Source organism: Pristiophorus japonicus, chromosome 23, assembly GCF_044704955.1.
Source record: "Pristiophorus japonicus isolate sPriJap1 chromosome 23, sPriJap1.hap1, whole genome shotgun sequence".
In the NCBI taxonomy this organism is placed as follows: Eukaryota; Metazoa; Chordata; class Chondrichthyes; family Pristiophoridae; genus Pristiophorus; species Pristiophorus japonicus.
Genome location: NC_091999.1, coordinates 7266473 through 7293995, shown reverse-complemented (window position 1 = coordinate 7293995; position 27523 = coordinate 7266473). Strand labels below are relative to the sequence as shown.

Sequence of the window (27523 nt, the reverse complement as noted above, 5' to 3'; positions counted from 1 at the left end):
AATGCTGGAATCAATTATTAAAGATGTAATAGCAGTGCATTTGGAAAGCAGTGACAGGATCGGTCCAAGTCAGCATGGATTTATGAAAAGGAAATCATGCTTGACAAATCTTCTGGAATTTTTTGAGGATGTAACTAGCAGAGTGGACAAGGGAGAACCAGTGGATGTGGTGTATTTAGACTTTCAAAAGGCTTTTGACAAGGTCCCACACAAGAGGTTAGTGTGCAAAATTAAAGCACATGGTATTGGGGGTAATGTACTGACGTGGATAGAGAACTGGTTGGCAGACAGGAAGCAGAGAGTCGGGATAAACGGGTCCTTTTCAGAATGGCAGGCAGTGACTAGTGGGGTGCCGCAGGGCTCAGTGCTGGGACCCCAGCTATTTACAATATACATTAATGATTTAGATGAAGGAATTGAGTGTAATATCTCCAAGTTTGCAGATGACACTAAGCTGGGTGGCGGTGTGAGCTGTGAGGAGGATGCTAAGAGGCTGCAGGGTGACTTGGACAGGTTAGGTGAGTGGGCAAACGCATGGCAGATGCAGTATAATGTGAATAAATGTGAGGTTATCCACTTTGGGGGCAAAAACACGAAGGCAGAATATTATCTGAATAGCGGCAGATTATGAAAAGGGGAGGTGCAACGAGACCTGGGTGTCATGGTACATCAGTCATTAAAAGTTGGCATGCAGGTACAGCAGGCAAATGGTATGTTGGCCTTCATAGCTGGGGGATTTGAGTATAGGAGCAGGGAGGTCTTACTGCAGTTGTACAGGGCCTTGGTGAGGCCTCACTTAGAATATTGTGTTTAGTTTTGGTCTCCTAATCTGAGGAAGGACGTTCTTGCTATTGAGGGAATGCAGCGAAGGTTCACCAGACTGATTCCCGGGATGGCAGGATTGACATATGAGGAGAGACTGGATCAACTGGGCCTTTATACTTAACAGGAAGAGTAGTACAAAGAAGGTAGTGCAGGGGTCCCATCTGGTCATCCCCCTGCAAAACAGATACACTGCTTTGAGTGCAGTTGAGGGAGATGACTCATTCGGGGAGAGCAACAGCAGCCAAGTTCATGGCACCGTGGCTGGCTCTGTTGTACAGGAGGGCATAAAAAAGAGTGGGAGAGCGCTAATGATAGGGGATTCAATCATAAGGGGAATAGATAGGCGTTTCTGCGGCCACAATCGAGACTCCAGGATGGTATGTTGCCTCCCTGGTGCAAGGGTCAAGGATGTCTCCGAGCAAGTGCATGACATTCTGAAAAGGGAGGGAGAACAGCCAGTTGTCGTGGTGCACATTGGTACCAACGACATAGGTAAAAAAAGGGATAAGGTCCTATGAGACGAATTTAAGGAGCTAGGAGTTAAATTAAAAAGTAGGACCTCAAAAGTAGTAATCTCGGGATTGCTACCAGTGCCACGTGCAAGTCAGAGTAGGAATTGCAGGATAGCACAGATGAATACGTGGCTTGAGCAGTGGTGTAGCAGGGAGGGATTCAAATTCGTGGGGCATTGGAACAGGTTCTGGGGGAGGTGGGACCAGTACAAACCGGACGATCTGCACTTGGGCAGGAACGGAACCAATGTCCTAGGGGGAGTGTTTGCTAGTGCTGTTGGTGAGGAGTTAAACTAATATGGCAGGGGGATGGGAACCAATGCAGGGAGACAGAGGGAAACAAAAAGGAGACAAAAACAAAAGACAGAAAAGAGATGAGTAAAAGTGGAGGGCAAAGAAACCAAAGGCAAGAAACAAAAAGGGCCACTGAATATAAAAGGGCTGCAGGAGGGGTAAAAACTAAAAATCATGGTTTAAAAACTAGGATGAAAACACTCTACCTAAATGCACGCAGCATTAGAAATAAAGTAAATGAGTTGACGGCACAAATCATTACAAATGGGTATGATTTGGTGGCCATTACAGAGACATGGTTGCAGGGTGGTCAGGACTGGGAATTAAACATACAGGGGTATCTGACGATTCGGAAAGATAGGCAGGAAGGGAAGGGAGGTGGGGTAGCTCTGTTAATAAGGGATGATATCAGGGCAGTTGTGAGGGATGATATTGGCTCCAATGAACAAAATGTTGAATCATTGTGGGTGGAGATTAGAGATAGTAAGGGGAAAAAGTCACTGGTCGGCGTAGTTTATAGGCCCCCAAATAATAACTTCATGGTGGGGCGGGCAATAATTAAGGGAATAATGGAGGCATGTGAAAAAGGAACGGCAGTAGTTATGGGGGATTTTAACCTACATATCGATTGGTCAAATCAAATCGCACGGGGTAGCCTGGAGGAGGAATTCATAGACTGCATATGGGATTGTTTCTTAGAACAGTATGTAACAGAGCCTACAAGGGAGCAAGCTATCTTAGATCTGGTCCTGTGTAATGAGACAGGAAAAATAAACGATCTCCTCGTAAAAGATCCTCTCGGAATGAGTGATCACAGTATGGTTGAATTTGTAATACAGATTGAGGATGAGGAAGTTGTGTCAGAAACGAGCGTACTATGCATAAACAAAGGGGACTACAGTGGGATGAGGGCAGAGTTGGCTAAAGTAGACTGGAAACAAGGACTAAACTGTGGCACAATTGAGGAACAGTGGAGGACTTTTAAGGAGCTCTTTCATAATGCGCAACAAAAATATATTCCAGTGAAAAAGAAGGGCGGCAAGAGAAGAGATAACCAGCCGTGGATAACCAAGGAAATAAAGGAAAGTATCAAATCAAAGACCAATGCGTATAAGGTGGCCAAGGTTAGTGGGAAACTAGAGGATTGGGAAGATTTTAAGCAACAGCAAAGAATGACTAAAAAAGCAATAAAGAAAGGGAAGATAGATTACGAAGGTAAACTTGCGCAAATCATAAAAACAGATAGTAAAAGCTTTTACAGATATATAAAACGGAAAAGAGTGACTAAAGTAAATGTTGGTCCCTTAGAAGATGAAAAGGGGGATTTAATAATGGGAAATGTGGAAATGGCTGAGACCTTAAACAATTATTTTGCTTCCGTCTTCACAGTGGAAGACACAAAAACCATGCCAAAAATTGCTGGTCATAGGAATGTGGGAAGGGAGCACCTTGAGACAATCACTATCACTAGGGGGGTAGTGCTGGACAGGCTAATGGGACTCAAGGTAGACAAGTCCCCTGGTCCTGATGAAATGCATCCCAGGGTATTAAAAGAGATGGCGGAAGTTATAGCAGATGCATTCGTTATAATCTACCAAAATTCTCTGGACTCTGGGGAGGTACCAGTGGATTGGAAAGCAGCTAATGTAACGCCTCTGTTTAAAAAAGGGGGCAGGCAAAAGGCAGATAACTATAGGCCGGTTAGTTTAACATCTGTAGTGGGGAAAATGCTTGAAGCTATCATTAAGGAAGAAATAGCGGGACATCTGGATAGGAATAGTGCAATCAAGCAGACGCAACATGGATTCATGAAGGGAAATCATGTTTAACTAATTTACTGGAATTCTTTGAGGATATAACGAGCATGGTGGATAGAGGTGTACCGATGGATGTGGTGTATTTAGATTTCCAAAAGGCATTCGATAAGGTGCCACACAAAAGGTTACTGCAGAAGATAAAGGTACGCGGAGTCAGAGGAAATGTATTAGCATGGATAGAAAATTGGCTGGCGAACAGAAAGCAGAGAGTCGGGATAAATGGGTCCTTTTCCGGTTGGAAATCGGTGGTTAGTGGTGTGCCACAGGGATCGGTGCTGGGACCACAACTGTTTACAATATACATAGATGACCTAGAGGAGGGGACAGAGTGTAGTGTAACAAAATTTGCAGATGACACTAAGATTAGTGGGAAAGCGGGTTGTGTAGAGGACACAGAGAGGCTGCAAGGAGATTTGGATAGGTTAAGCGAATGGGCTAAGGTTTGGCAGATGGAATACAATGTCGGAAAGTGTGAGGTCATCCACCTTGGGAAAAAAAACAGTAAAAGGAAATATTTTTTGAATGGGGAGAAATTACAACATGCTGCGGTGCAGAGGGACCTGGGGGTCCTTGTGCATGAATCCCAAAAGGTTAGTTTGCAGGTGCAGCAGGTAATCAGGAAGGCGAATGGAAAGTTGGCCTTCATTGCGAGAGGGATGGAGTACAAAAGCAGGGAGGTCCTGCTGCAACTGTATAAGGCCGCACCTGGAGTACTGCGTGCAGTTTTGGTCACCTTACTTAAGGAAGGATATACTAGCTTTGGAGGGGGTACAGAGACGATTCACTAGGCTGATTCCGGAGATGAGGGGGTTACCTTATGATGATAGATTGAGTAGACTGCGTCTTTACTCCTTGGTGTTCAGAGGATGAGGGGTGATCTGATAGAAACATTTAAAATAATGAAAGGGATAGACAAGATAGAGGCAGAGAGGTTGTTTCCATTGGTGGGGGAGACTAGAACTAGGGGGCACAGCCTCAAAATACGGAGGAGCCAATTTAAAACCGAGTTGAGAAGGAATTTCTTCTCCCAGAGGGTTGTGAATCTGTGGAATTCTCTGCCCAAGGAAGCAGTTGAGGCTGGCTCATTGAACGTTTTCAAGTCAAAGATAGATAGATTTTTAAGCAATAAGGGAATTAAGGGTTACGGGGAGAGGGCGGGTAAGTGGAGCTGAGTCCACGACCAGATCAGCCATGATCTTATTGAATGGCGGAGCAGGCTCGAGGGGCTAGATGGCCTACTCCTGTTCCTAATTCTTATGTTCTTATGTTCTTATTTATACACTGGAGTTTAGAAGAATGAGAGGGGATCTCATAGAAACATCTAAAATTCTGATGGGACTGGACAGGTTAGATGCAGGAAGAATGTTCCCGATGTTGGGGAAGTCCAGAATCAGGGGACACAGTCTAAGGATAAGGGGTAAGCCATTTAGGACTGAGATGAGGAGAAACTTCTTCACTCAGAGAATTGTTAACCTGTGGAATTCCCTGCTGCAGAAAGTTGTTGAGTCCAGTTCATTGGATATATTCAAGAGGGAGTTAGATATGGCCCTTACGGCTAAAGGGATCAAGGGGTATGGAGAGAAAGCAGGAAAGGGGAATGATCAGCATAATCTTATTGATGGTGGTGCAGGCTCGAAGGGCCGAATGACCTACTCCTGCACCTATTTTCTATGTTTCTATGTTTCTATGTTAATCCTAAATCAGTCCTGTTCCACAATTCATCCCAAATCAGACCTGGTTGCAAATCGCCAGATAATCCCAAATCAATCCTAAAGCAATTTACCGACTAATCCCGAATCCCCAACTAATCCCAATCCAATTATAAACACAATGCAATACAACTCCAATCCCCAAATCAATTCTAATCCCATCCCCATCTAATCCCACTCCAGAGAATCACAGAAATTTATAGCAATACAGGAAGATATGATTGAACGGGTCAGGTGGACGCAACAGTGGCAAATGGAATTCAATCCTGAGACGTGTGAGACCATCAGAATATAAGAAATAGGAACAGGAGTAGGCCATACGGCCCCTCGAGCCTGCTCCGCCATTCCATAAGATCATGGCTGATCTGATCATGGACTCAGCTCCACTTCCCGCCCGCTCCCCATAACCCTTCACTCCCTGAGGTAATGCAGTTGGGGAGGGCTAACAAGGCGAGGGAATACACATTAAATGGTAGGAAACTGAGAAGTGTCGAGGAACAGAGGGACCTGGGAGTGCAGGTCCACAGATCTCTGAAGGTAGCAGGCCAGGTGGATAAGGTGGTTAAGAAGGCATACGGAATACTTGCCTTTATTGGCCGAGGCATGGAATACAAGAGCAGGGAGGGTTCTGCTTGAACTGTATAAAACACTGGTTAGGCCACAGCTGGAGTACTGCGTGCACAGTTCTGGTCACCACATTACAGGAAGGATGTGATTGCACTGGAGAGGGTACAGAGGAGATTTACCAGGATGTTGCACTGGAGAGGGTACAGAGGAGATTTACCAGGATGTTGCACTAGAGAGGGTACAGAGGAGATTTACCAGGATGTTGCACTGGAGAGGGTACAGAGGAGATTTACCAGGATGTTGCACTGGAGAGGGTACAGAGGAGATTTACCAGGATGTTACACTGGAGAGGGTACAGAGGAGATTTACCAGGATGTTGCACTGGAGAGGGTACAGAGGAGATGTACCAGGATGTTGCACTGGAGAGGGTACAGAGGAGATTTACCAGGACGTTGCCGGGACTGGAGAATTTTAGCGATGAGGAAAGATTGGATAGGCTGGGGTTGTTTTCCTTGGAACAGAGGAGGCTGAGGGGAGACCTGATTGAGGTGTATAAAATGATGAGGGGCCTGGATAGAGTGGATAGGACGGACCTGTTTCCCTGGGCAGAGGGGTCAACAACCAGGGGGCAGAGATTGAAAGTAATTGGGGGGAGGTTTAGAGGGGATTTGAGGAGAAATGTCTTCACCCAGAGGGTGGTGGGGGTCTGGGGGGGAACTCACGGCCTGAAAGGGGGGTAGAGGCAGAAACCCTCACCACATTTGGATGTGCACCTGAAGTGCCGTAACCTACAGGGCTCCGGACCCAGAGCGGGAAAGTGGGATTAGGCCGGGTAGCTCTTGGTCGGCCGGCACGGACACGATGGGCCGAATGGCCTCCTTCCCTGCTGTAAATTTTGATGATTCTACGAATCTAATCCCAATCCACAACTAATCCCAAATTAATCCCAATCCCATCCCAATCCCATCTGCAACGAACAGGGTGGATAAAGGGGAACCAGTAGATGTGGTGTATTTGGATTTCCAGAAGGCATTTGACAAGGTGCCACATCAAAGGTTACTGCACAAGATAAAAGTTCACGGGGTTGGGGGTAATATATTAGCATGGATAGAGGATTGGCGAACTAACAGAGAACAGAGAGTTGGGATAAATGGGTCATTTTCTGGTTGGCAAACAGTGACTGGTGGGGTGCCGTAGGGATCAGTGCTGGGACCCCAACTATTTATAATCTATATCAATGATTTGGGTGAAGGGACGGAGTGTAATGTAGCCAGGTTTGCTGACAGTACAAAGATGGGTAGGAAAGCAAATTGTGAGGACACAAAAAATCTGCAAAGGGATTCTAGACAGGCTAAGTGAGTGGGCAAACATTTGGGAGATGGAGTATAATGTGGGAAAATGTGAGGTTATCCACTTTGGCAGAAAAAGTAGAAAAAGCAAATTATAATTTAAATAAAGAAAAATTGCAAAGTGCTGCAGTTGAGGAGGCGGGAGTCCGTGGGCGAGAGGCCTACAAGAGGCCTAGCGGGAGGTCGAGAGGCCTACAAGAGGCCTAGCGGGAGGTCGAGAGGCAGCGGCAGTCCAAGAGGCGGGAGTCCGTGCTCGAGAGGCCTACAAGAGGCCTAGCGGGAGGTCGAGAGGCAGCGGCAGTCCAAGAGGCGGGAGTCCGTGCTCGAGAGGCCTACAAGAGGCCTAGCGGGAGGTCGAGAGGCAGCGGCAGTCCAAGTGGCGGGAGTCCGTGGGCGAGAGGCCTACAAGAGGCCTAGCGGGAGGTCGAGAGGCAGCGGCAGTCCAAGAGGCGGGAGTCCGTGCTCGAGAGGCCTACAAGAGGCCTAGCGGGAGGTCAAGAGGCCTACTGGCACAGCTGCAGGGAGAAGGCAAAAAAGAAGTGGAAAGAAATTGAAAGGTGATGTCACAGCCAAGGGGGTAAGTCATTGGCTGGTGATTGGTGAGTAGCTTTTCTTTTTTCTTTTCTCTATCAGTAAATAACATTTAGCATTGTTGTTTCCAATTTAAGTGTATCTAAGGGTTAAGTCATGGCAGGAGAGCTCGGACACGTGTTATGCTCCTCCTGTACCATGTCGGAAGTCAGGGACGCTTCCAGTGTCCCTGACGACTACGTGTGCGGGAAGTGTATCCGCCTGCAGCTCCTGACAGACCGCGTTGCGGCACTGGAGCTGTGGGTGGATGAACTCTGGAGCATCCACGATGCTGAGAATGACGTGAATAGCACATTTAGCGAGTTGGTCTTACCGCAGGGAAAGGGTACACAGCCAAATAGGGAATGGGTGACCGACAGGAAGAGCAGTGCAAGGAAGGTAGTGCAGGGGTCCCCTGCGGTCATCCCCCTGCAAAACAGATACACCGCTTTGGGTACTGTTGAGGGGGATGGCTCATCAGGGGAGGGCAGCAGCAGCCAAGTTCATGGCACCATGGCTGGCTCTGCTGCACAGGAGGGCAGGAAAAAGAGTGGGAGAGCGATAGTGATAGGGGATTCAATTGTAAGGGGAATAGATAGGCGTTTCTGCGGCCGCAACCGAGACTCCAGGATGGTACGTTGCCTCCCTGGTGCAAGGGTCAAGGATGTCTCGGAGAGGGTGCCGGGAATTCTGAAAAGGGAGGGTGAACAGCCAGTTGTCGTGGTGCATATAAGTACCAAGGATATAGGAAAAAATGGGATGAGGTCCTACGAGACGAATTTAGAGAGCTAGGAGCTAAATTAAAAAGTAGGACCTCAAAAGTAGTTATCTCAGGATTGCTACCAGTGCCACGTGCGAGTCAGAGTAGGAATCGCTGGATAGCTCAGATGAATACGTGGCTTGAGCAGTGGTGCAGAAGGGAGGGATTCAAATTCCTGGGATATTGGAACCGGTTCTGGGGAAGGTGGGACCAGTACAAACCGGACGGTCTGCACCTGGGCAGGACCGGAACCAATGTCCTCAGGGGAGTGTTTGCTAGTGCTGTTGGGGAGGAGTTAAACTAATATGGCAGGGGGATGGGAACCTATGCAGGGAGACAGAGGGAAATAGAATGGGGGCAGAAGCAATAGATAGAAAGGAGAATAGTAAAAGTGGAGGGCAGAGAAACCCAAGGCAAAAAACAAAAAGGGCCACATTACAGCAAAATTCTAAAGGGGCAAAGTATGTTCAAAAGACAAGCCTGAAGACTCTGTGCCTCAATGTGAGGAGTATTCGGAATAAGGTGGATGAATTAACTGCGCAGACAGCAGTTAACGGATATGATGTAATTGGCATCACGGAGACATGGCTCCAGGGTGACCAAGGCTGGGAACTCAACAGCCAGGGGTATTCAACATTTAGGAAGGATAGGCAGAGAGGAAAAGGAGGCGATGTTGCTGGTTAAAGAGGAAATTAATGCAATAGAAGGAGGGACATTAGCCTGGATGATGTGGAATCGGTATGGGTGAAGCTGCAGAATACCAAAGGGCAGAAAACGCTAGTGGGAGTTGTGTACAGACCACTAAACAGTAGTAGTGAGGTTGGGGACAGCATCAAACATGAAATAAGGGATGTGTGCAATAAAGGTACAGTAGTTATCATGGGCGACTTTAATCTACATATTCATTGGGCTAACCAAACTGGTAGCAATGCGGTGGAGGATGATTTCCTGGAGTGCATTAGGGATGGTTTTCTAGACCAATATGTCGAGGAACCAACCAGAGAGCTGGCCATCCGAGACTGGGTGATGTGTAATGAGAAAGGACTAATTAGCAATCTTGTTGTGCGAGGTCCCTTGGGGAAGAGTGACCATAATATGGTAGAATTCTTTATTAAGATGGAGAGTGACACAGTTAATTCAGAGACTAGGGTCCTGAACTTAAGGAAAGGTAACTTCGATGGTATGAGACGTGAATAGGCTAGAATAGACTGGCAAATGATACTTAAAGGGTTGACGGTGGATAGACAATGGCAAAAATTTAAAGATCACATGGATGAACTTCAACAATTGTACATCCCTGTCTGGAGTAAAAATAAAACGGGGAAGGTGGTTCAACCGTGGCTAACAAGGGAAATTAAGGATAGTGTTAAATCCAAGGAAAAGGCATATAAATTGGCCAGAAAAAGCAGCAAACCTAAGGACTGGGAGAAATTTAGAATTCAGCAGAGGAGGACAAAGGGTTTAATTAGGAGGGGGAAAATAGAGTATGAGAGGAAGCTTGCTGGGAACATAAAAACTGACTGCAAAAGCTTCTATAGATATGTGAAGAGAAAAAGATTAGTGAAGACAAACGTAGGTCCCATGCAGTCAGAATCAGGTGAATTTATAATGGTGAACAAAGAAATGGCAGACCAGTTAAACAAATACTTTGGTTCTGTCTTCACTAAGGAAATACTAGGGGACCGAGGGTCTAGCGAGAAGGAGGAACTGAAGGAAATCTTTATTAGGCAGGAAATTGTGTTAGGGAAATTGATGGGATTGAAGGCCGATAAATCCCTGGGGCCTAATAGTCTGCAGCCCAGAGTACTTAAGGAAGTGGCCCTAGAAATAATGGATGCATTAGTGATTATTTTCCAACAATCTATCGACTCTGGATCAGTTCCTATGGACTGGAGGGTAGCTAATGTAACACCACTTTTTAAAAAAGAAGGGAGAGAGAAAACGGGTAATTATAGACCGGTTAGCCTGACATCAGTAGTGGGGAAAATGCTGGAATCAATTATTAAAGATGTAATAGCAGTGCATTTGGAAAGCAGTGACAGGATCGGTCCAAGTCAGCATGGATTTATGAAAAGGAAATCATGCTTGACAAATCTTCTGGAATTTTTTGAGGATGTAACTAGCAGAGTGGACAAGGGAGAACCAGTGGATGTGGTGTATTTAGACTTTCAAAAGGCTTTTGACAAGGTCCCACACAAGAGGTTAGTGTGCAAAATTAAAGCACATGGTATTGGGGGTAATGTACTGACGTGGATAGAGAATTGGTTGGCAGACAGGAAGCAGAGAGTTGGGATAAACGGGTCCTTTTCAGAATGGCAGGCAGTGACTAGTGGGGTACCGCAGGGCTCAGTGCTGGGACCCCAGCTATTTACAATATACATTAATGATTTAGATGAAGGAATTGAGTGTAATATCTCCAAGTTTGCAGATGACACTAAGCTGGGTGGCGGTGTGAGCTGTGAGGAGGATGCTAAGAGGCTGCAGGGTGACTTGGACAGGTTAGGTGAGTGGGCAAATGCATGGCAGATGCAGTATAATGTGGATAAATGTGAAGTTATCCACTTTGGTGGCAAAAACACGAAGGCAGAATATTATCTGAATAGCGGCAGATTATGAAAAGGGGAGGTGCAACGAGACCTGGGTGTCATGGTACATCAGTCATTAAAAGTTGGCATGCAGGTACAGCAGGCAAATGGTATGTTGGCCTTCATAGCTGGGGGATTTGAGTATAGGAGCAGGGAGGTCTTACTGCAGTTGTACAGGGCCTTGGTGAGGCCTCACTTAGAATATTGTGTTTAGTTTTGGTCTCCTAATCTGAGGAAGGACGTTCTTGCTATTGAGGGAATGCAGCGAAGGTTCACCAGACTGATTCCCGGGATGGCAGGATTGACATATGAGGAGAGACTGGATCAACTGGGCCTTTATACTTAACAGGAAGAGTAGTACAAAGAAGGTAGTGCAGGGGTCCCATCTGGTCATCCCCCTGCAAAACAGATACACTGCTTTGAGTGCTGTTGAGGGAGATGACTCATTCGGGGAGAGCAACAGCAGCCAAGTTCATGGCACCGTGGCTGGCTCTGTTGTACAGGAGGGCATAAAAAAGAGTGGGAGAGCGCTAATGATAGGGGATTCAATCATAAGGGGAATAGATAGGCGTTTCTGCGGCCACAATCGAGACTCCAGGATGGTATGTTGCCTTCCTGGTGCAAGGGTCAAGGATGTCTCCGAGCGAGTGCAGGACATTCTGAAAAGGGAGGGAGAACAGCCAGTTGTCGTGGTGCACATTGGTACCAACGACATAGGTAAAAAAAGGGATAAGGTCCTATGAGACGAATTTAAGGAGCTAGGAGTTAAATTAAAAAGTAGGACCTCAAAAGTAGTAATCTCGGGATTGCTACCAGTGCCACGTGCTAGTCAGAGTAGGAATCGCAGGATAGCACAGATGAATACGTGGCTTGAGCAGTGGTGCAGCAGGGAGGGATTCAAATTCGTGGGGCATTGGAACAGGTTCTGGGGGAGGTGGGACCAGTACAAACCGGACGGTCTGCACTTGGGCAGGAACGGAACCAATGTCCTAGGGGGAGTGTTTGCTAGTGCTGTTGGTGAGGAGTTAAACTAATATGGCAGGGGGATGGGAACCAATGCAGGGAGACAGAGGGAAACAAAAAGGAGACAAAAACAAAAGACAGAAAAGAGATGAGTAAAAGTGGAGGGCAAAGAAACCAAAGGCAAGAAACAAAAAGGGCCACTGAATATAAAAGGGCTGCAGGAGGGGTAAAAACTAAAAATCATGGTTTAAAAACTAGGATGAAAACACTCTACCTAAATGCACGCAGCATTAGAAATAAAGTAAATGAGTTGACGGCACAAATCATTACAAATGGGTATGATTTGGTGGCCATTACAGAGACATGGTTGCAAGGTGGTCAGGACTGGGAATTAAACATACAGGGGTATCTGACGATTCGGAAAGATAGGCAGGAAGGGAAGGGAGGTGGGGCAGCTCTGTTAATAAGGGATGATATCAGGGCAGTTGTGAGAGATGATATTGGCTCCAATGAACAAAATATTGAATCATTGTGGGTGGAGATTAGAGATAGTAAGGGGAAAAAGTCACTGGTCGGCGTAGTTTATAGGCCCCCAAATAATAACTTCATGGTGGGGCGGGCAATAATTAAGGGAATAATGGAGGCATGTGAAAAAGGAACGGCAGTAGTTATGGGGGATTTTAACCTACATATCGATTGGTCAAATCAAATCGCACGGGGTAGCCTGGAGGAGGAATTCATAGAATGCATATGGGATTGTTTCTTAGAACAGTATGTAACAGAGCCTACAAGGGAGCAAGCTATCTTAGATCTGGTCCTGTGTAATGAGACAGGAAAAATAAACGATCTCCTCGTAAAAGATCCTCTCGGAATGAGTGATCACAGTATGGTTGAATTTGTAATACAGATTGAGGATTGTGTCAGAAACGAGCGTACTATGCATAAACAAAGGGGACTACAGTGGGATGAGGGCAGAGTTGGCTAAAGTAGACTGGAAACAAGGACTAAACTGTGGCACAATTGAGGAACAGTGGAGGACTTTTAAGGAGCTCTTTCATAATGCGCAACAAAAATATATTCCAGTGAAAAAGAAGGGCGGCAAGAGAAGAGATAACCAGCCGTGGATAACCAAGGAAATAAAGGAAAGTATCAAATCAAAGACCAATGCGTATAAGGTGGCCAAGGTTAGTGGGAAACTAGAGGATTGGGAAGATTTTAAGCAACAGCAAAGAATGACTAAAAAAGCAATAAAGAAAGGGAAGATAGATTACGAAGGTAAACTTACGCAAATCATAAAAACAGATAGTAAAAGCTTTTACAGATATATAAAACGGAAAAGAGTGACTAAAGTAAATGTTGGTCCCTTAGAAGATGAAAAGGGGGATTTAATAATGGGAAATGTGGAAATGGCTGAGACCTTAAACAATTATTTTGCTTCCGTCTTCACAGTGGAAGACACAAAAACCATGCCAAAAATTGCTGGTCATAGGAATGTGGGAAGGGAGCACCTTGAGACAATCACTATCACTAGCGGGGTAGTGCTGGACAGACTAATGGGACTGAAGGTAGACAAGTCCCCTGGTCCTGATGAAATGCATCACAGGGTATTAAAAGAGATGGCGGAAGTTATAGCAGATGCATTTGTTATAATCTACCAAAATTCTCTGGACTCTGGGGAGGTACCAGTGGATTGGAGAGCAGCTAATGTAATGCTTCTGTTTAAAAAAGGGGGTAGGCAAAAGGCAGATAACTATAGGCCGGTTAGTTTAACATCTGTAGTGGGGAAAATGCTTGAAACTATCATTAAGGAAGAAATAGCAGGACATCTGGATAGGAATAGTGCAATCAAGCAGACGCAACATGGATTCATGAAAGGGAAATCATGTTTAACTAATTTACTGGAATTCTTTGAGGATATAATGAGCATGGTGGATAGAGGTGTACCGATGGATGTGGTGTATTTAGATTTCCAAAAGGCATTCGATAAGGTGCCACACAAAAGGTTACTGCAGAAGATAAAGGTACGCGGAGTCAGAGGAAATGTATTAGCATGGATAGAAAATTGGCTGGCGAACAGAAAGCAGAGAGTCGGGATAAATGGGTCCTTTTCCGGTTGGAAATCAGTGGTTAGTGGTGTGCCACAGGGATCAGTGCTGGGACCACAACTGTTTACAATATACATAGATGACCTAGAGGAGGAGACAGAGTGTAGTGTAACAAAATTTGCAGATGACACTAAGATTAGTGGGAAAGCGGGTTGTGTAGAGGACTCAGAGAGGCTACAAGGAGATTTGGATAGGTTAAGCGAATGGGCTAAGGTTTGGCAGATGGAATACAATGTTGGAAAGTGTGAGGTCATCCACCTTGGGGGAAAAAAAACAGTAAAAGGGAATATTATTTGAATGGGGAGAAATTACAACATGCTGCGGTGCAGAGGGACCTGGGGATCCTTGTGCATGAATCCCAAAAAGTTAGTTTGCAGGTGCAGCAGGTAATCAGGAAGCCGAATGGAATGTTGGCCTTCATTGCGAGAGGGATGGAGTACAAAAGCAGGGAGGTCCTGCTGCAACTGTACAGGGTATTGGTGAGGCCGCACCTGGAGTACTGCGTGCAGTTTTGGTCACCTTACTTAAGGAAGGAAATACTAGCTTTGGAGGGGGTACAGAGACGATTCACTAGGCTGATTCCGGAGATGAGGGGGTTACCTTATGATGATAGATTGAGTAGACTGGGTCTTTACTCGTTGGAGTTCAGAAGGATGAGGGGTGATCTTATAGAAACATTTAAAATCATGAAAGGGATAGACAAGATAGAGGCAGAGAGGTTGTTTCCATTGGTGGGGGAGACTAGAACTAGGGGGCACAGCCTCAAAATACGGAGGAGCCAATTTAAAACCGAGTTGAGAAGGAATTTCTTCTCCCAGAGGGTTGTGAATCTGTGGAATTCTCTGCCCAAGGAAGCAGTTGAGGCTAGCTCATTGAACGTTTTCAAGTCAAAGATAGATAGATTTTTAAGCAATAAGGGAATTAAGGGTTATGGGGAGAGGGCGGGTAAGTGGAGCTGAGTCCACGGCCAGATCAGCCATGATCTTGTTGAATGGCGGAGCAGGCTCGAGGGGCTAGATGGCCTACTCCTGTTCCTAATTCTTATGTTCTTATGTTCTTATTTATTCACTGGAGTTTAGAAGAATGAGAGGGGATCTCATAGAAACATCTAAAATTCTGATGGGATTGGACAGGTTAGATGCAGGAAGAATGTTCCCGATGTTGGGGAAGTCCAGAACCAGGGGACACAGTGTAAGGATAAGGGGTAAGCCATTTAGGACCGAGATGAGGAGAAACTTCTTCACTCAGAGAGTTGTTGACCTGTGGAATTCCCTACCGCAGAGAGTTGTGAGAAGCCAGTTCGTTGGATATATTCAAGAGGGAGTTAGATATGGCCCTTACGGCTAAAGGGATCAAGGGGTATGGAGAGAAAGCAGGAAAGGGGAATGATCAGCCATGATCTTATTGATGGTGGTGCAGGCTCGAAGGGCCGAATGGCCTACTCATGCACCTATTTTCTATGTTTCTATGTTTCTATGTTAATCCTAAATCAGTCCTGTTCCACAATTCATCCCAAATCAGACCTGGTTGCAAATCGCCAGATAATCCCAAATCAATCCTAAAGCAATTTACCGACTAATCCCGAATCCCCAACTAATCCCAATCCAATTATAAACACAATGCAATACAACTCCAATCCCCAAATCAATTCTAATCCCATCCCCATCTAATCCCACTCCATAGAATCACAGAAATTTATAGCAATACAGGAAGATATGATTGAACGGGTCAGGTGGACGCAACAGTGGCAAATGGAATTCAATCCTGAGACGTGTGAGACCATCAGAATATAAGAAATAGGAACAGGAGTAGGCCATACGGCCCCTCGAGCCTGCTCCGCCATTCCATAAGATCATGGCTGATCTGATCATGGACTCAGCTCCACTTCCCGCCCGCTCCCCATAACCCTTCACTCCCTGAGGTAATGCATTTGGGGAGGGCTAACAAGGCGAGGGAATACACATTAAATGGTAGGAAACTGAGAAGTGTCAAGGAACAGAGGGACCTGGGAGTGCAGGTCCACAGATCCCTGAAGGTAGCAGGCCAGATAGATAAGGTGGTTAAGAAGGCATGCGGAATACTTGCCTTTATTAGCCGAGACATGGAATACAAGAGCAGGGAGGGTTCTGCTTGAACTGTATAAAACACTGGTTAGGCCACAGCTGGAGTACTGCGTGCACAGTTCTGGTCACCACATTACAGGAAGGATGTGATTGCACTGGAGAGGGTACAGAGGAGATTTACCAGGATGTTGCACTGGAGAGGGTACAGAGGAGATTTACCAGGATGTTGCACTGGAGAGGGTACAGAGGAGATTTACCAGGATGTTGCACTGGAGAGGGTGCAGAGGAGATTTACCAGGATGTTGCCGGGACTGGAGAATTTTAGCGATGAGGAAAGATTGGATAGGCTGGGGTTGTTTTCCTTGGAACAGAGGAGGCTGAGGGGAGAGCTGATTGAGGTGTATAAAATGATGAGGGGCCTGGATAGAGTGGATAGGACGGACCTGTTTCCCTGGGCAGAGGGGTCAACAACCAGGGGGCAGAGATTGAAAGTAATTGAGGGGAGGTTTAGAGGGGATTTGAGGAGAAATGTCTTCACCCAGAGGGTGGTGGGGGTCTGGGGGGGAACTCACAGCCTGAAAGGGGGGTAGAGGCAGAAACCCTCACCACATTTGGATGTGCACCTGAAGTGCCGTAACCTACAGGGCTCCGGACCCAGAGCGGGAAAGTGGGATTAGGCCGGGTAGCTCTTGGTCGGCCGGCACGGACACGATGGGCCGAATGGCCTCCTTCCCTGCTGTAAATTTCGATGATTCTACGAATCTAATCCCAATCCACAACTAATTCAAATTAATCCCAATCCCATCCCAATCCCATCTGCAACGAACAGGGTGGATAAAGGGGAACCAGTAGATGTGGTGTATTTGGATTTCCAGAAGGCATTTGACAAGGTGCCACATAAAAGGTGACTGCACAAGATAAAAGTTCACGGGGTTGGGGGTAATATATTAGCATGGATAGAGGATTGGCTAACGAACAGAAAACAGAGAGTTGGGATAAATGGGTCATTTTCTGGTTGGCAAACAGTGACTGGTGGGATGCCGCAGGGATCAGTGCTGGGACCCCAACTATTTATAATCTATATCAATGATTTGGGTGAAGGGACGGAGTGTAATGTAGCCAGGTTTGCTGATAGTACAAAGATGGGTAGGAAAGCAAATTGTGAGGACACAAAAAATCTGCAAAGGGATTATAGACAGGCTAAGTGAGTGGGCAAACATTTGGGAGATGGAGTATAATGTGGGAAAATGTGAGGTTATCCACTTTGGCAGAAAAAGTAGAAAAAGCAAATTATAATTTAAATAAAGAAAAATTGCAAAGTGCTGCAGTCGAGGAGGCGGGAGTCCGTGGGCGAGAGGCCTACAAGAGGCCTAGCGGGAGGTCGAGAGGCAGCGGCAGTCCAAGAGGCGGGAGTCCGTGCTCGAGAGGCCTACAAGAGGCCTAGCGGGAGGTCGAGAGGCCTACAAGAGGCCTAGCGGGAGGTCAAGAGGCAGCGGCAGTCGAGGAGGCGGGAGTCCGTGGGCGAGAGGCCTACAAGAGGCCTAGCGGGAGGTCAAGAGGCAGCGGCAGTCCAAGAGGCGGGAGTCCGTGCTCGAGAGGCCTACAAGAGGCCTAGCGGGAGGTCAAGAGGCCTACTGGCACAGCTGCAGGGAGAAGGCAAAAAAGAAATAGAAAGAAATTGAAAGGTGATGTCACAGCCAAGGGGGTAAGTCATTGGCTGGTGATTGGTGAGTAGCTTTTCTTTTTTCTTTTCTCTATCAGTAAATAACATTTAGCATTGTTGTTTCCAATTTAAGTGTATCTGAGGGTTAAGTCATGGCAGGAGAGCTCGGTCGGGTGTTATGCTCCTCCTGTATCATGTCGGAAGTCAGGGACGCTTCCAGTGTCCCTGACGACTACGTGTGCGGGAAGTGTATCCGCCTGCAGCTCCTGACAGACCGCATTGCAGCACTGGAGCCGTGGGTGGATGAACTCTGGAGCATCCACGATGCTGAGAATGACGTGAATAGCACATTTAGCGAGTTGGTCTTACCGCAGGGAAAGGGTACACAGCCAAATAGGGAATGGAAGACCGATAGGAAGAGCAGTGCAAGGAAGGTAGTGCAGGGGTCCCCTGCGGTCATCCCCCTGCAAAACAGACACACCGCTTTGGGTACTGTTGAGGGGGATGGCTCATCAGGGGAGGGCAGCAGCAGCCAAGTTCATGGCACCGTGGCTGGCTCTGCTGCACAGGAGGGCAGGAAAAAGAGTGGGAGAGCGATAGTGATAGGGGATTCAATTGTAAGGGGAATAGATAGGCGTTTCTGCGGCCGCAACCGAGACTCCAGGATGGTACGTTGCCTCCCTGGTGCAAGGGTCAAGGATGTCTCGGAGAGGGTGCCGGGCATTCTGAAAAGGGAGGATGAACAGCCAGTTGTCGTGGTGCATATAAGTACCAAGGATATAGGAAAAAATGGGATGAGGTCCTATGAGACGAATTTAGAGAGCTCGAGAGCTAAATTAAAAAGTAGGACCTCAAAAGTAGTTATCTCAGGATTGCTACCAGTGCCACGTGCGAGTCAGAGTAGGAATCGCAGGATAGCTCAGATGAATACATGGCTTGAGCAGTGGTGCAGAAGGGAAGGATTCAAATTCCTGGGATATTGGAACCGGTTCTGGGGAAGGTGGGACCAGTACAAACCGGACGGTCTGCACCTGGGCAGGACCGGAACCAATGTCCAAGGGGGAGTGTTTGCTAGTGCTGTTGGTTAGGGGTTAAACTAATATGGCAGGGGGATGGGAACCTATGCAGGGAGACAGAGGGAAATAGAATGGGGGCAGAACCAATAGATAGAAAGGAGAATAGTAAAAGTGGAGGGCAGAGAAACCCAAGGCAAAAAACAAAAAGGGCCACATTACAGCAAAATTCTAAAGGGGCAAAGTGTGTTCAAAAGACAAGCCTGAAGGCTCTGTGCCTCAATGTGAGGAGTATTCGGAATAAGGTGGATGAATTAACTGCACAGACAGCAGTTAACGGATATGATGTAATTGGCATCACGGAGACATGGCTCCAGGGTGACCAAAGCTGGGAACTCAACAGCCAGGGGTATTCAACATTTAGGAAGGATAGGCAGAGAGGAAAAGGAGGCGATGTTGCTGGTTAAAGAGGAAATTAATGCAATAGAAGGAGGGACATTAGCCTGGATGATGTGGAATCGGTATGGGTGGAGCTGCAGAATACCAAAGGGCAGAAAACGCTAGTGGGAGTTGTGTACAGACCACCAAACAGTAGTAGTGAGGTTGGGGACAGCATCAAACATGAAATAAGGGATGTGTGCAATAAAGGTACAGTAGTTATCATGGGCGACTTTAATCTACATATAGATTGGGCTAACCAAACTGGTAGCAATGCGGTGGAGGAGGATTTCCTGGAGTGTATTAGGGATGGTTTTCTAGACCAATATGTCGAGGAACCAACCAGAGAGCTGGCCATCCGAGACTGGGTGATGTGTAATGAGAAAGGACTAATTAGCAATCTTGTTGTGCGAGGTCCCTTGGGGAAGAGTGACCATAATATGGTAGAATTCTTTATTAAGATGGACAGTGACACAGTTAATTCAGAGACTAGGGTCTTGAACTTAAGGAAAGGTAACTTCGATGGTATGAGGCGTGAATAGGCTAGAATAGACTGGCAAATGATACTTAAAGGGTTGACGGTGGACAGGCAATGGCAAACATTTAAAGATCACATGGATGAACTTCAACAATTGTACATCCCTGTCTGGAGTAAACATAAAACGGGGAAGGTGGTTCAACCGTGGCTAACAAGGGAAATTAAGGATAATGTTAAATCCAAGGAAGAGGCATATAAATTGGCCAGAAAAAGCAGCAAACCTGAGGACTGGGAGAAATTTAGAATTCAGCAGAGGACAAAGGGTTTAATTAGGAGGGGGAAAATAGAGTATGAGAGGAAGCTTGCTGGGAACATAAAAACTGACTGCAAAAGCTTCTATAGATATGTGAAGAGAAAAAGATTAGTGAAGACAAACATAGGTCCCTTGTAGTCAGAATCAGGTGAATTTATAATGGTGAACAATGAAATGGCAGACCAATTGAGCAAATACTTTGGTTCTGTCTTCACTAAGGAAGACACAAATAAACTTCCGGAAATACTAGGGGACCGAGGGTCTAGTGAGAAGGAGGAACGGAAGGAAATCCTTATTAGTCAGGAAATTGTGTTAGGGAAATTGATGGGATTGAAGGCCGATAAATCCCCAGGGCCTGATAGTCTGCATCCCAGAGTACTTAAGGAAGTGGCCCTAGAAATAGTGGATGCATTGGTGATCATTTTCCAACAGACTATCGACTCTGGATCAGTTCCTATGGACTGGAGGGTAGCTAATGTAACCCCACTTTTTAAAAAAAGGAGGGAGAGAAAACGGGTAATTATAGACCGGATAGCCTGACATCAGTAGTAGGGAAAATGTTGGAATCAATTATTAAAGATGTAATAGCAGCGCATTTGGAAAAGCAGTGACAGGATCGGTCCAAGTCAGCATGGATTTATGAAAGGGAAATCATGCTTGACAAATCTTCTAGAATTCTTTGAGGATGTAACTAGTCGAGTGGACAAGGGAGAACCAGTGGATGTGGTGTATTTGGACTTTCAAAAGGCTTTTGACAAGGTCCCACACAAGAGATTGGTGTGCAAAATTAAAGCGCATGGAATTGGGGGTAATGTACTGATGTGGATAGAGAACTGGTTGGCAGACAGAAGCAGAGAGTCGGGATAAATTTGCAGAATGGCAGGCAGTGACTAGTGGGGTGCCGCAGGGCTCAGTGCTGGGACCACAGCTATTTACAATATACATTAATAATTTAGATGAAGGAATTGAATGTAACATCTCCAAGTTTGCAAATGACACTAAGCTGGGTGGTGGTGGTGTGAGCTGTGAGGAGGATCCTAAGGGGCTGCAGGGTGACTTGGACAGGTTATAAGAACATAAGAACATAAGAATTAGGAACAGGAGTAGACCATCTAGCCCCTCGAGCCTGCTCCGCAATTCAACAAGATCATGGCTGATCTGGCCGTGGACTCAGCTCCACTTACCCGCCCGCTCCCCATAACCCTTAATTCCCTTATTGCTTAAAAATCTATCTATCTGTGACTTGAATACATTCAATGAGCTAGCCTCAACTGCTTCCTTGGGCAGAGAATTCCACAGATTCACAACCCTCTGGGAGAAGAAATTCCTTCTCAACTCGGTTTTAAATTGGCTCCCCCGTATTTTGAGGCTGTGCCCCCTAGTTCTAGTCTCCCCGACCAGTGGAAACAACCTCTCTGCCTCTATCTTGTTAGTGAGTGGCTAATGCATGGCAGATGCAGTATAATGTAGATAAGTGTGAGGTTATCCATTTTGGGGGCAAAAACATGAACACAGAATATTATCTGAATGGTTGCTGATTAGGAAAAGGGGAGGTGCAATGAGACCTGGGTGTCATGGTACATTAGTCACTGAAAGTTGGCATGTAGGTACAGCAGGCGGTAAAGAGGGCAAATGGTATGTTGGCCTTCATAGCTAGGGGATTTATTGGCCTTTCAATCCCATCAATTTCCCAAACACAATTTCCCACCTAATAAGGATATCCTTCAGTTCCTCCTTCTCACTAGACCCTCGATCCCCTAGTACTTTCGGAAGGTTATTTGTGTCTTCCGTCGTGAAGACAGAACCAAAGTATTTGTTCACTTGGTCTGCCATTTCTTTGTTCCCCATTATAAATTCACCTGAATCCGACTGCAAGGGACCTACGTTTGTCTTCACTAATCTTTTTCTCTTCACATATTTATAGAAGCTTTTGCAGTCAGTTTTTATGTTCCCGGCAAGCTTCCTCTCGTACTCTATTTTCCCCCTCTTAATTAAACTCTTTGTCCTCCTCTGTTGAATTCTAAATTTCTCCCAGTACTCAGGTTTTCTGCTTTTTCTGGCCAATTTACATGACTCTTCCTTGGATTTAACACTATCCTTAATTTCCCTTGTTAGCCACAGTTGAGCCATCTTCCCCATTTTATTTTTTACTCCAAACAGGGATGTACAATTGTTGAAGTTCATCCATGTGATCTTTAAATGTTTGCCATTGCCTATTCACCGTCAAACCCTTTAAGTATCATTTGCCAGTCTATTCTAGCCAATTCACGCCTCATACCATCGAAGTTACCTTTCCTTAAGTTCAGGGCCCTAGTTTCTGAATTAACTGTGTCACTCTCCATCCTAATAAAGAATTCTCCCATGTTATGGTCACTGTTCCCCAAGGGGCCTCGCACAACAAGATTAGTCCCTTCTCATTACATGTCACCCAGTCTAGGATGGCCAACTCCCTGCTTGGCTCCTCGACATATTGGTCCAGAAAACCATCCCTAATACACTCCAGGAAATCCTCCTCCACCGCATTGCTACCAGTATTGTTAGCCCAATCAATATGTAGATTAAAGTCGCCCATGATAACTGCTGTACCTTTATTGCACGCATCCCTTATTTCTTGTTTGATGCTGTCCCCAACCTCACTACTACTGTTTGGTGGTCTGTACACAACTCCCACTAGTGTTTTCTGCCCCTTGGTATTCCGCAGCTCCGCCCTTACCGATTCCACATCATCCAGGCTAATGTCCCTCCTTACTATTGCATTAATTTCCTCTTTAACCAGCAACGCCACCCCACCTCCTTTTCCTCTCTGCCTATCCTTCCTAAATGCTGAATACTCCTGGATGTTGAGTTCCCAGCCTTGGTCACCCTGGAGTCATGTCTCCGCGATGCCAATTACATCATATCCATTAACTGCTATCTGCGCAGTTAATTCATCCACCTTATTCCGAATACTCCTCGCATTGAGGCACAGAACCTTCAGGCTTGTCTTTCTAACACACTTTGCCCCTTTAGAATTTTGCTGCAATGTGGCCCTTTTTGCTTTTTGCCTTCGGTTTCTCTGCCCTCCACTTTTGCTTTTCTTCTTTCTATCTTTTGCTTCTGCCCCCATTCTATTTCCCTCTGTCTCCCTGCATAGGTTCCCATCCCCCTGCCGTATTAGTTTAACTCCTCCCCAACAGCACGAGCAAACACTCCCCCTAGGACATTGATTCCGGTCCTGCCCAGGTGCAGACCGTCCGGATTGTACTGGTCCCACCTCCCCCAGAACCGGTCCCAATGCCTCAGGAATTTGAATCCCTCCCTGCTGCACCACTGCTCAAGCCACATATTCATCTGAGCTTTCCTGCGATTCCTACTCTGACTAGCATGTTGCACAGGTAGCAATCCTGAGATTACTACTTTTGAGGTCCAACTTTTTAATTTAGCTCCTAGCTCCCTAAATTCGTCTTGTAGGACCTCATCCCTTTTTTTTACCAATATCGTTGGTGCCTATGTGCACCACGACAACTGGCTGTTCACCCTCCCTTTTCAGAATGTCCTGCACCTGCTCCGAGACATCCTTGACCCTTGCACCAGGGAGGCAACATGCAATCCTGGAGTCTCGGTTGCGACCGCAGAAACGCCTATCTATTCCCCTTACAATTGAATCCCCTATTACTATCGCTCTCCCACTCTTTTTCCTGCCCTCCTGTGCAGAAAATCACAAACTAATCTCAAACTAATTACAAAATAATTGCAAAATTAGTACATTTGGATATTTGGAAAATCATAATTCAATCAAGCAGAGTCAGCATGGATTTATGAAGGGGAAATCATGTTTGACAAATTTGCTGAAGTTATTTGAGAATGTAATGAACAGGGTGGATAAAGGGGAACCAGTGGATGTGGTGTATTTGGATTTCCAGAAGGCATTTGATAAGGTGCCACATTAAAGGTTACTGCACAAGATAAAAGTTCATGGTGTTGGGGCTAATATATTAGCATGGATAGAGGATTGGCTAACTAACAGAAAACAGAGAGTCGGGATAAATGGTTCATTCTCTGGTTGGCAACCAGTAACTAGTGGGGTGCCGCAGGGATCAGTGCTGGGGCCCCAACTATTTACAATCTATATTAACGACTTAGAAGAAGGGACCAAGTGTAATGTCGCCAAGTTTGCTTATGATACAAAGATGGGAGGGAAAGCAAGTTGTGAGGAGGATACACAAAATCTGTAAAGGAATATGGACCGCCTAAGTGAGTGGGCAAAAATTTGGAAGATTGAGTATAATGTGGGAAAATGTGAGGTCACTTTGGCAGGAAAAATAGAAAAGCAAATTATTATTTAAATGGAGAAGATTGCAAAGTGCTGCAGTACAGAGAGACCTGGGGGTCCTTGTGCATTAAACACAAATAGTATGCAGGTACAGCAAGTGATCAGGAAGGCAAAAGAAATGCTGGCCTTTATTGCAAGGGGGATGGAGTATAAAAGCAGAGAAGTCCTGCTACAACTGTACAGGGTATTGGTGAGGCCACACCTGGAGTACTGCGTGCAGTTTTGGTCTCCGTATTTACGAAAGGATATACTTGCTTTGAAGGCAGTTCAGAGAAGGTTCACTCGGTTGATTCCGGGGATGAGGGGGTTGACTTATGAGGAAAGGTTGAGGAGGTTGGGCCTCTACTCATTGGAGTTCAGAAGAATGAGAGGTGATCTTATCGAAACGTATCAGATTATGAGGGGGCTCGACAAGGTGGATGCAGAGAGGATGTTTCCATTGATGGGGGAGACTAGAACTAGGGGGCATAATCTTAGAATAAGATTTTAAACTGAGATGAGGAGAAATTTCTTCTCTCTGAGGGTTGTAAACCTGTGGAATTCTCTGCCCCAGAGAGCTGTGGAGGCTGGGTCATTGAATATATTTAAGGTGGAGATAAACAGATTTTTGAGCGATAAGGGAGTGAAGGTTTATGGGGAGCGGGCGGGGAAGTGGAGCTGAGTCCATGATCGGATCAGCCATGATCATATTAAATGGCGGAGCGGGTTCGAGGGGCCGAATGGCCCACTCCTGCTCCTATTTCTGATGTTCTTAATTGGAGGAGGCCATTCAGCCCCTCGAGCCTGTTACACGGGAACAGGAAGAGGCCCATTCAGCCCCTCGAGCCTGTTACACAGGAACAGGAGGAGGACCATTCAGCCCCTCGAGCCTGTTACACAGGAACAGGAGGAGGCCCATTCAGCCCCTCGAGCCTGTTACACGGGAACAGGAAGAGGCCCATTCAGCCCCTCGAGCCTGTTACACAGGAACAGGAGGAGGCCCATTCAGCCCCTCGAGGCTGTTACACAGGAACAGGAGGAGGCCCATTCAGCCCCTCGAGGCTGTTACACAGGAACAGGAGGAGGCCCATTCAGCCCCTCGAGGCTGTTACACAGGAACAGGAGGAGGCCCATTCAGCCCCTCGAGCCTGTTACACAGAAACAGGAGGAGGCCCATTCAGCCCCTCGAGCATATTGCGCCATTCAATCACACATGTTTCTTCGGGAGGTAAGGCGACAGTGTTCCCTCCATCGCCAACCCCCCCCCCACCTCCACGGCCCACACCCTCGCACAACGAAACACCTACCCCCATCTGAGTAGGTCTCCGTCCCGTGTCCGTCCGGCGCTCCTCCGCTCCATGACCCCTCGTACCTGGAGCCATCGGGCCCCTCCTGCACCCCGAGTGGGCCCCTCACTCCCTGGGACCACTCTCCAGCGTAACTCCCTCCTCCGCCGCCGTCATCCCCGTCGGTGTCGCCCCCCCCGGCGGCCTGGTGCTCGGCCCCCAGCCCCTGCCAGCTGCCCCGGCCCCACTGCCCGGCGTAAGCGCTGCCCCCAGGCGAGGTGTAGACGCCCAGAGCCTCGAACCCCAGGGCCCAGCCCCCGCTGTACTCCCCCTGCCTGCCCGGACCCCGGCACACCCCGTAACCGTGGGCCTTGCCCTCATGCCAGTCTCCGCAGTAAGTGCCGCCATCGTCAAAATCAAACCTCCCTCTCCTGGACATGCATGGGCTGGGTGCCCCTCCCCCTCCCTCCCCCGCCCGCCCCTCCGTTGGCAGAATCGAGGCCGGGGCAAGACGAGGGCCAGTCACTCTGGGTTTCCCTCTCGGAGTAACGTTCGCTCCCTCCCCCGGAGCCTCTCGTTCACTCCGTCAATACATGTCTTCTTCGAAGAACCCCGCTCTCTCTCTCTCTCTCTCTCTCCGCCAGGAACAATTTCTCCTCCGAGAATCCCTCTCACGCTCCGACGATAACAATTCTTTCTCGAAGAACCCACTCTCTCTCCGACAGTAACAATTCTTCCTCCGAGAATCCCTCTCTCTCTCTCTCCGACAGTAACAATTCTTCCTCCGAGAATCCCTCTCTCTCTCCGACAGTAACAATTCTTCCTCCGAGAATCCCTCTCTCTCTCCGACAGTAACAATTTTTCCTCCGAGAATCCCTCTCTCTCTCTCCGACAGTAACAATTCTTCCTCTGAGAATCCCTCTCTCTCTCCGACAGTAACAATTTTTCCTCGGAGAATCCCTCTCTCTCTCTCCGACAGTAACAATTCTTCCTCCGAGAATCCCTCTCTCTCTCCGACAGTAACAATTCTTCCTCCGAGAATCCCTCTCTCTCTCCGACAGTAACAATTTTTCCTCCGAGAATCCCTCTCTCTCTCTCCGACAGTAACAATTCTTCCTCCGAGAATCCCTTTCTCTCTCCGACAGTAACTAGTCTTCCTCGGAGAACCCACTCTCTCTCTCCGACAGGAACAATTCTTCCTCCGAGAATCCCTTTCTCTCTCCGACAGTAACTAGTCTTCCTCGGAGAACCCACTCTCTCTCTCTCCGACAGTAACAATTCTTTCTCGAAGAACTCCTCTCTCTCTCTCTCTCTCGCTCTTTCTCTGACAATCCAAATCGTTCTTGAAGTCTCTCGCTCTCTCGTTCCTCAGAGACACCCGCTCTCTCTCTCTCTCTCCGCCAGTAACGAGACTTCCTCGGTGTCTCTCTCTCTCTCCTTCCTTGACGTCTCTTGCTCTCTCTTTCTTCAGAGCCAGCTGTAATGTGTGCACAGTGTGAGGGTGCTCACAGGCTGGGAGAGCTGTTGAGTTGGGAGTGGCTTAGCCAGTCACGTGATGTTCACAAGACTCAATAAAACCCCAGCCAGTTGGGTTCGGGGAATCCACGATGGGGCAGGTGGTTGTGAGCCTGGTGGATCAACTGGTAACGTGTTGTGTGATTGTTAAACCTTTTGCTAATGAACCAACTAGTTCTGAATAGCAACGTGTTGCTATGAATTCTAAAGCAAAGAACCCATGAAACAAATACATTAAAACTCCCTCTCTCTCTCCGCCAGGCCAAGACTTCCTTGAAGTCACTCTTTCGCTCTCTCTCCTTCCTCAGTCTCTCTCTCTCTGTCCCTCCTCCAACACAAGTCTATCTCGAAGACTCTGTCTCTCTCGAAGGAACGGAGAGTCTTATCGCCACACGATCACGGACTCC

At 47.0% G+C, this 27523-nt stretch overlaps 1 protein-coding gene across 1 annotated transcript in view; it reads right to left on the bottom strand.

Annotated features, from left to right (window-relative positions):
• Positions 1–26040, bottom strand: part of LOC139235710 (junctophilin-4-like) — a 43523-nt gene extending 17483 nt beyond the window's left edge. Inside the window, exon 1 of the mRNA XM_070866750.1 lies at positions 25623–26040. Coding sequence (XP_070722851.1) covers positions 25623–26040 — 418 coding nt within the window. The remainder of the gene's footprint in view (positions 1–25622) is intronic.
• Between the last annotated feature and the right edge of the window lie 1483 nt (positions 26041–27523).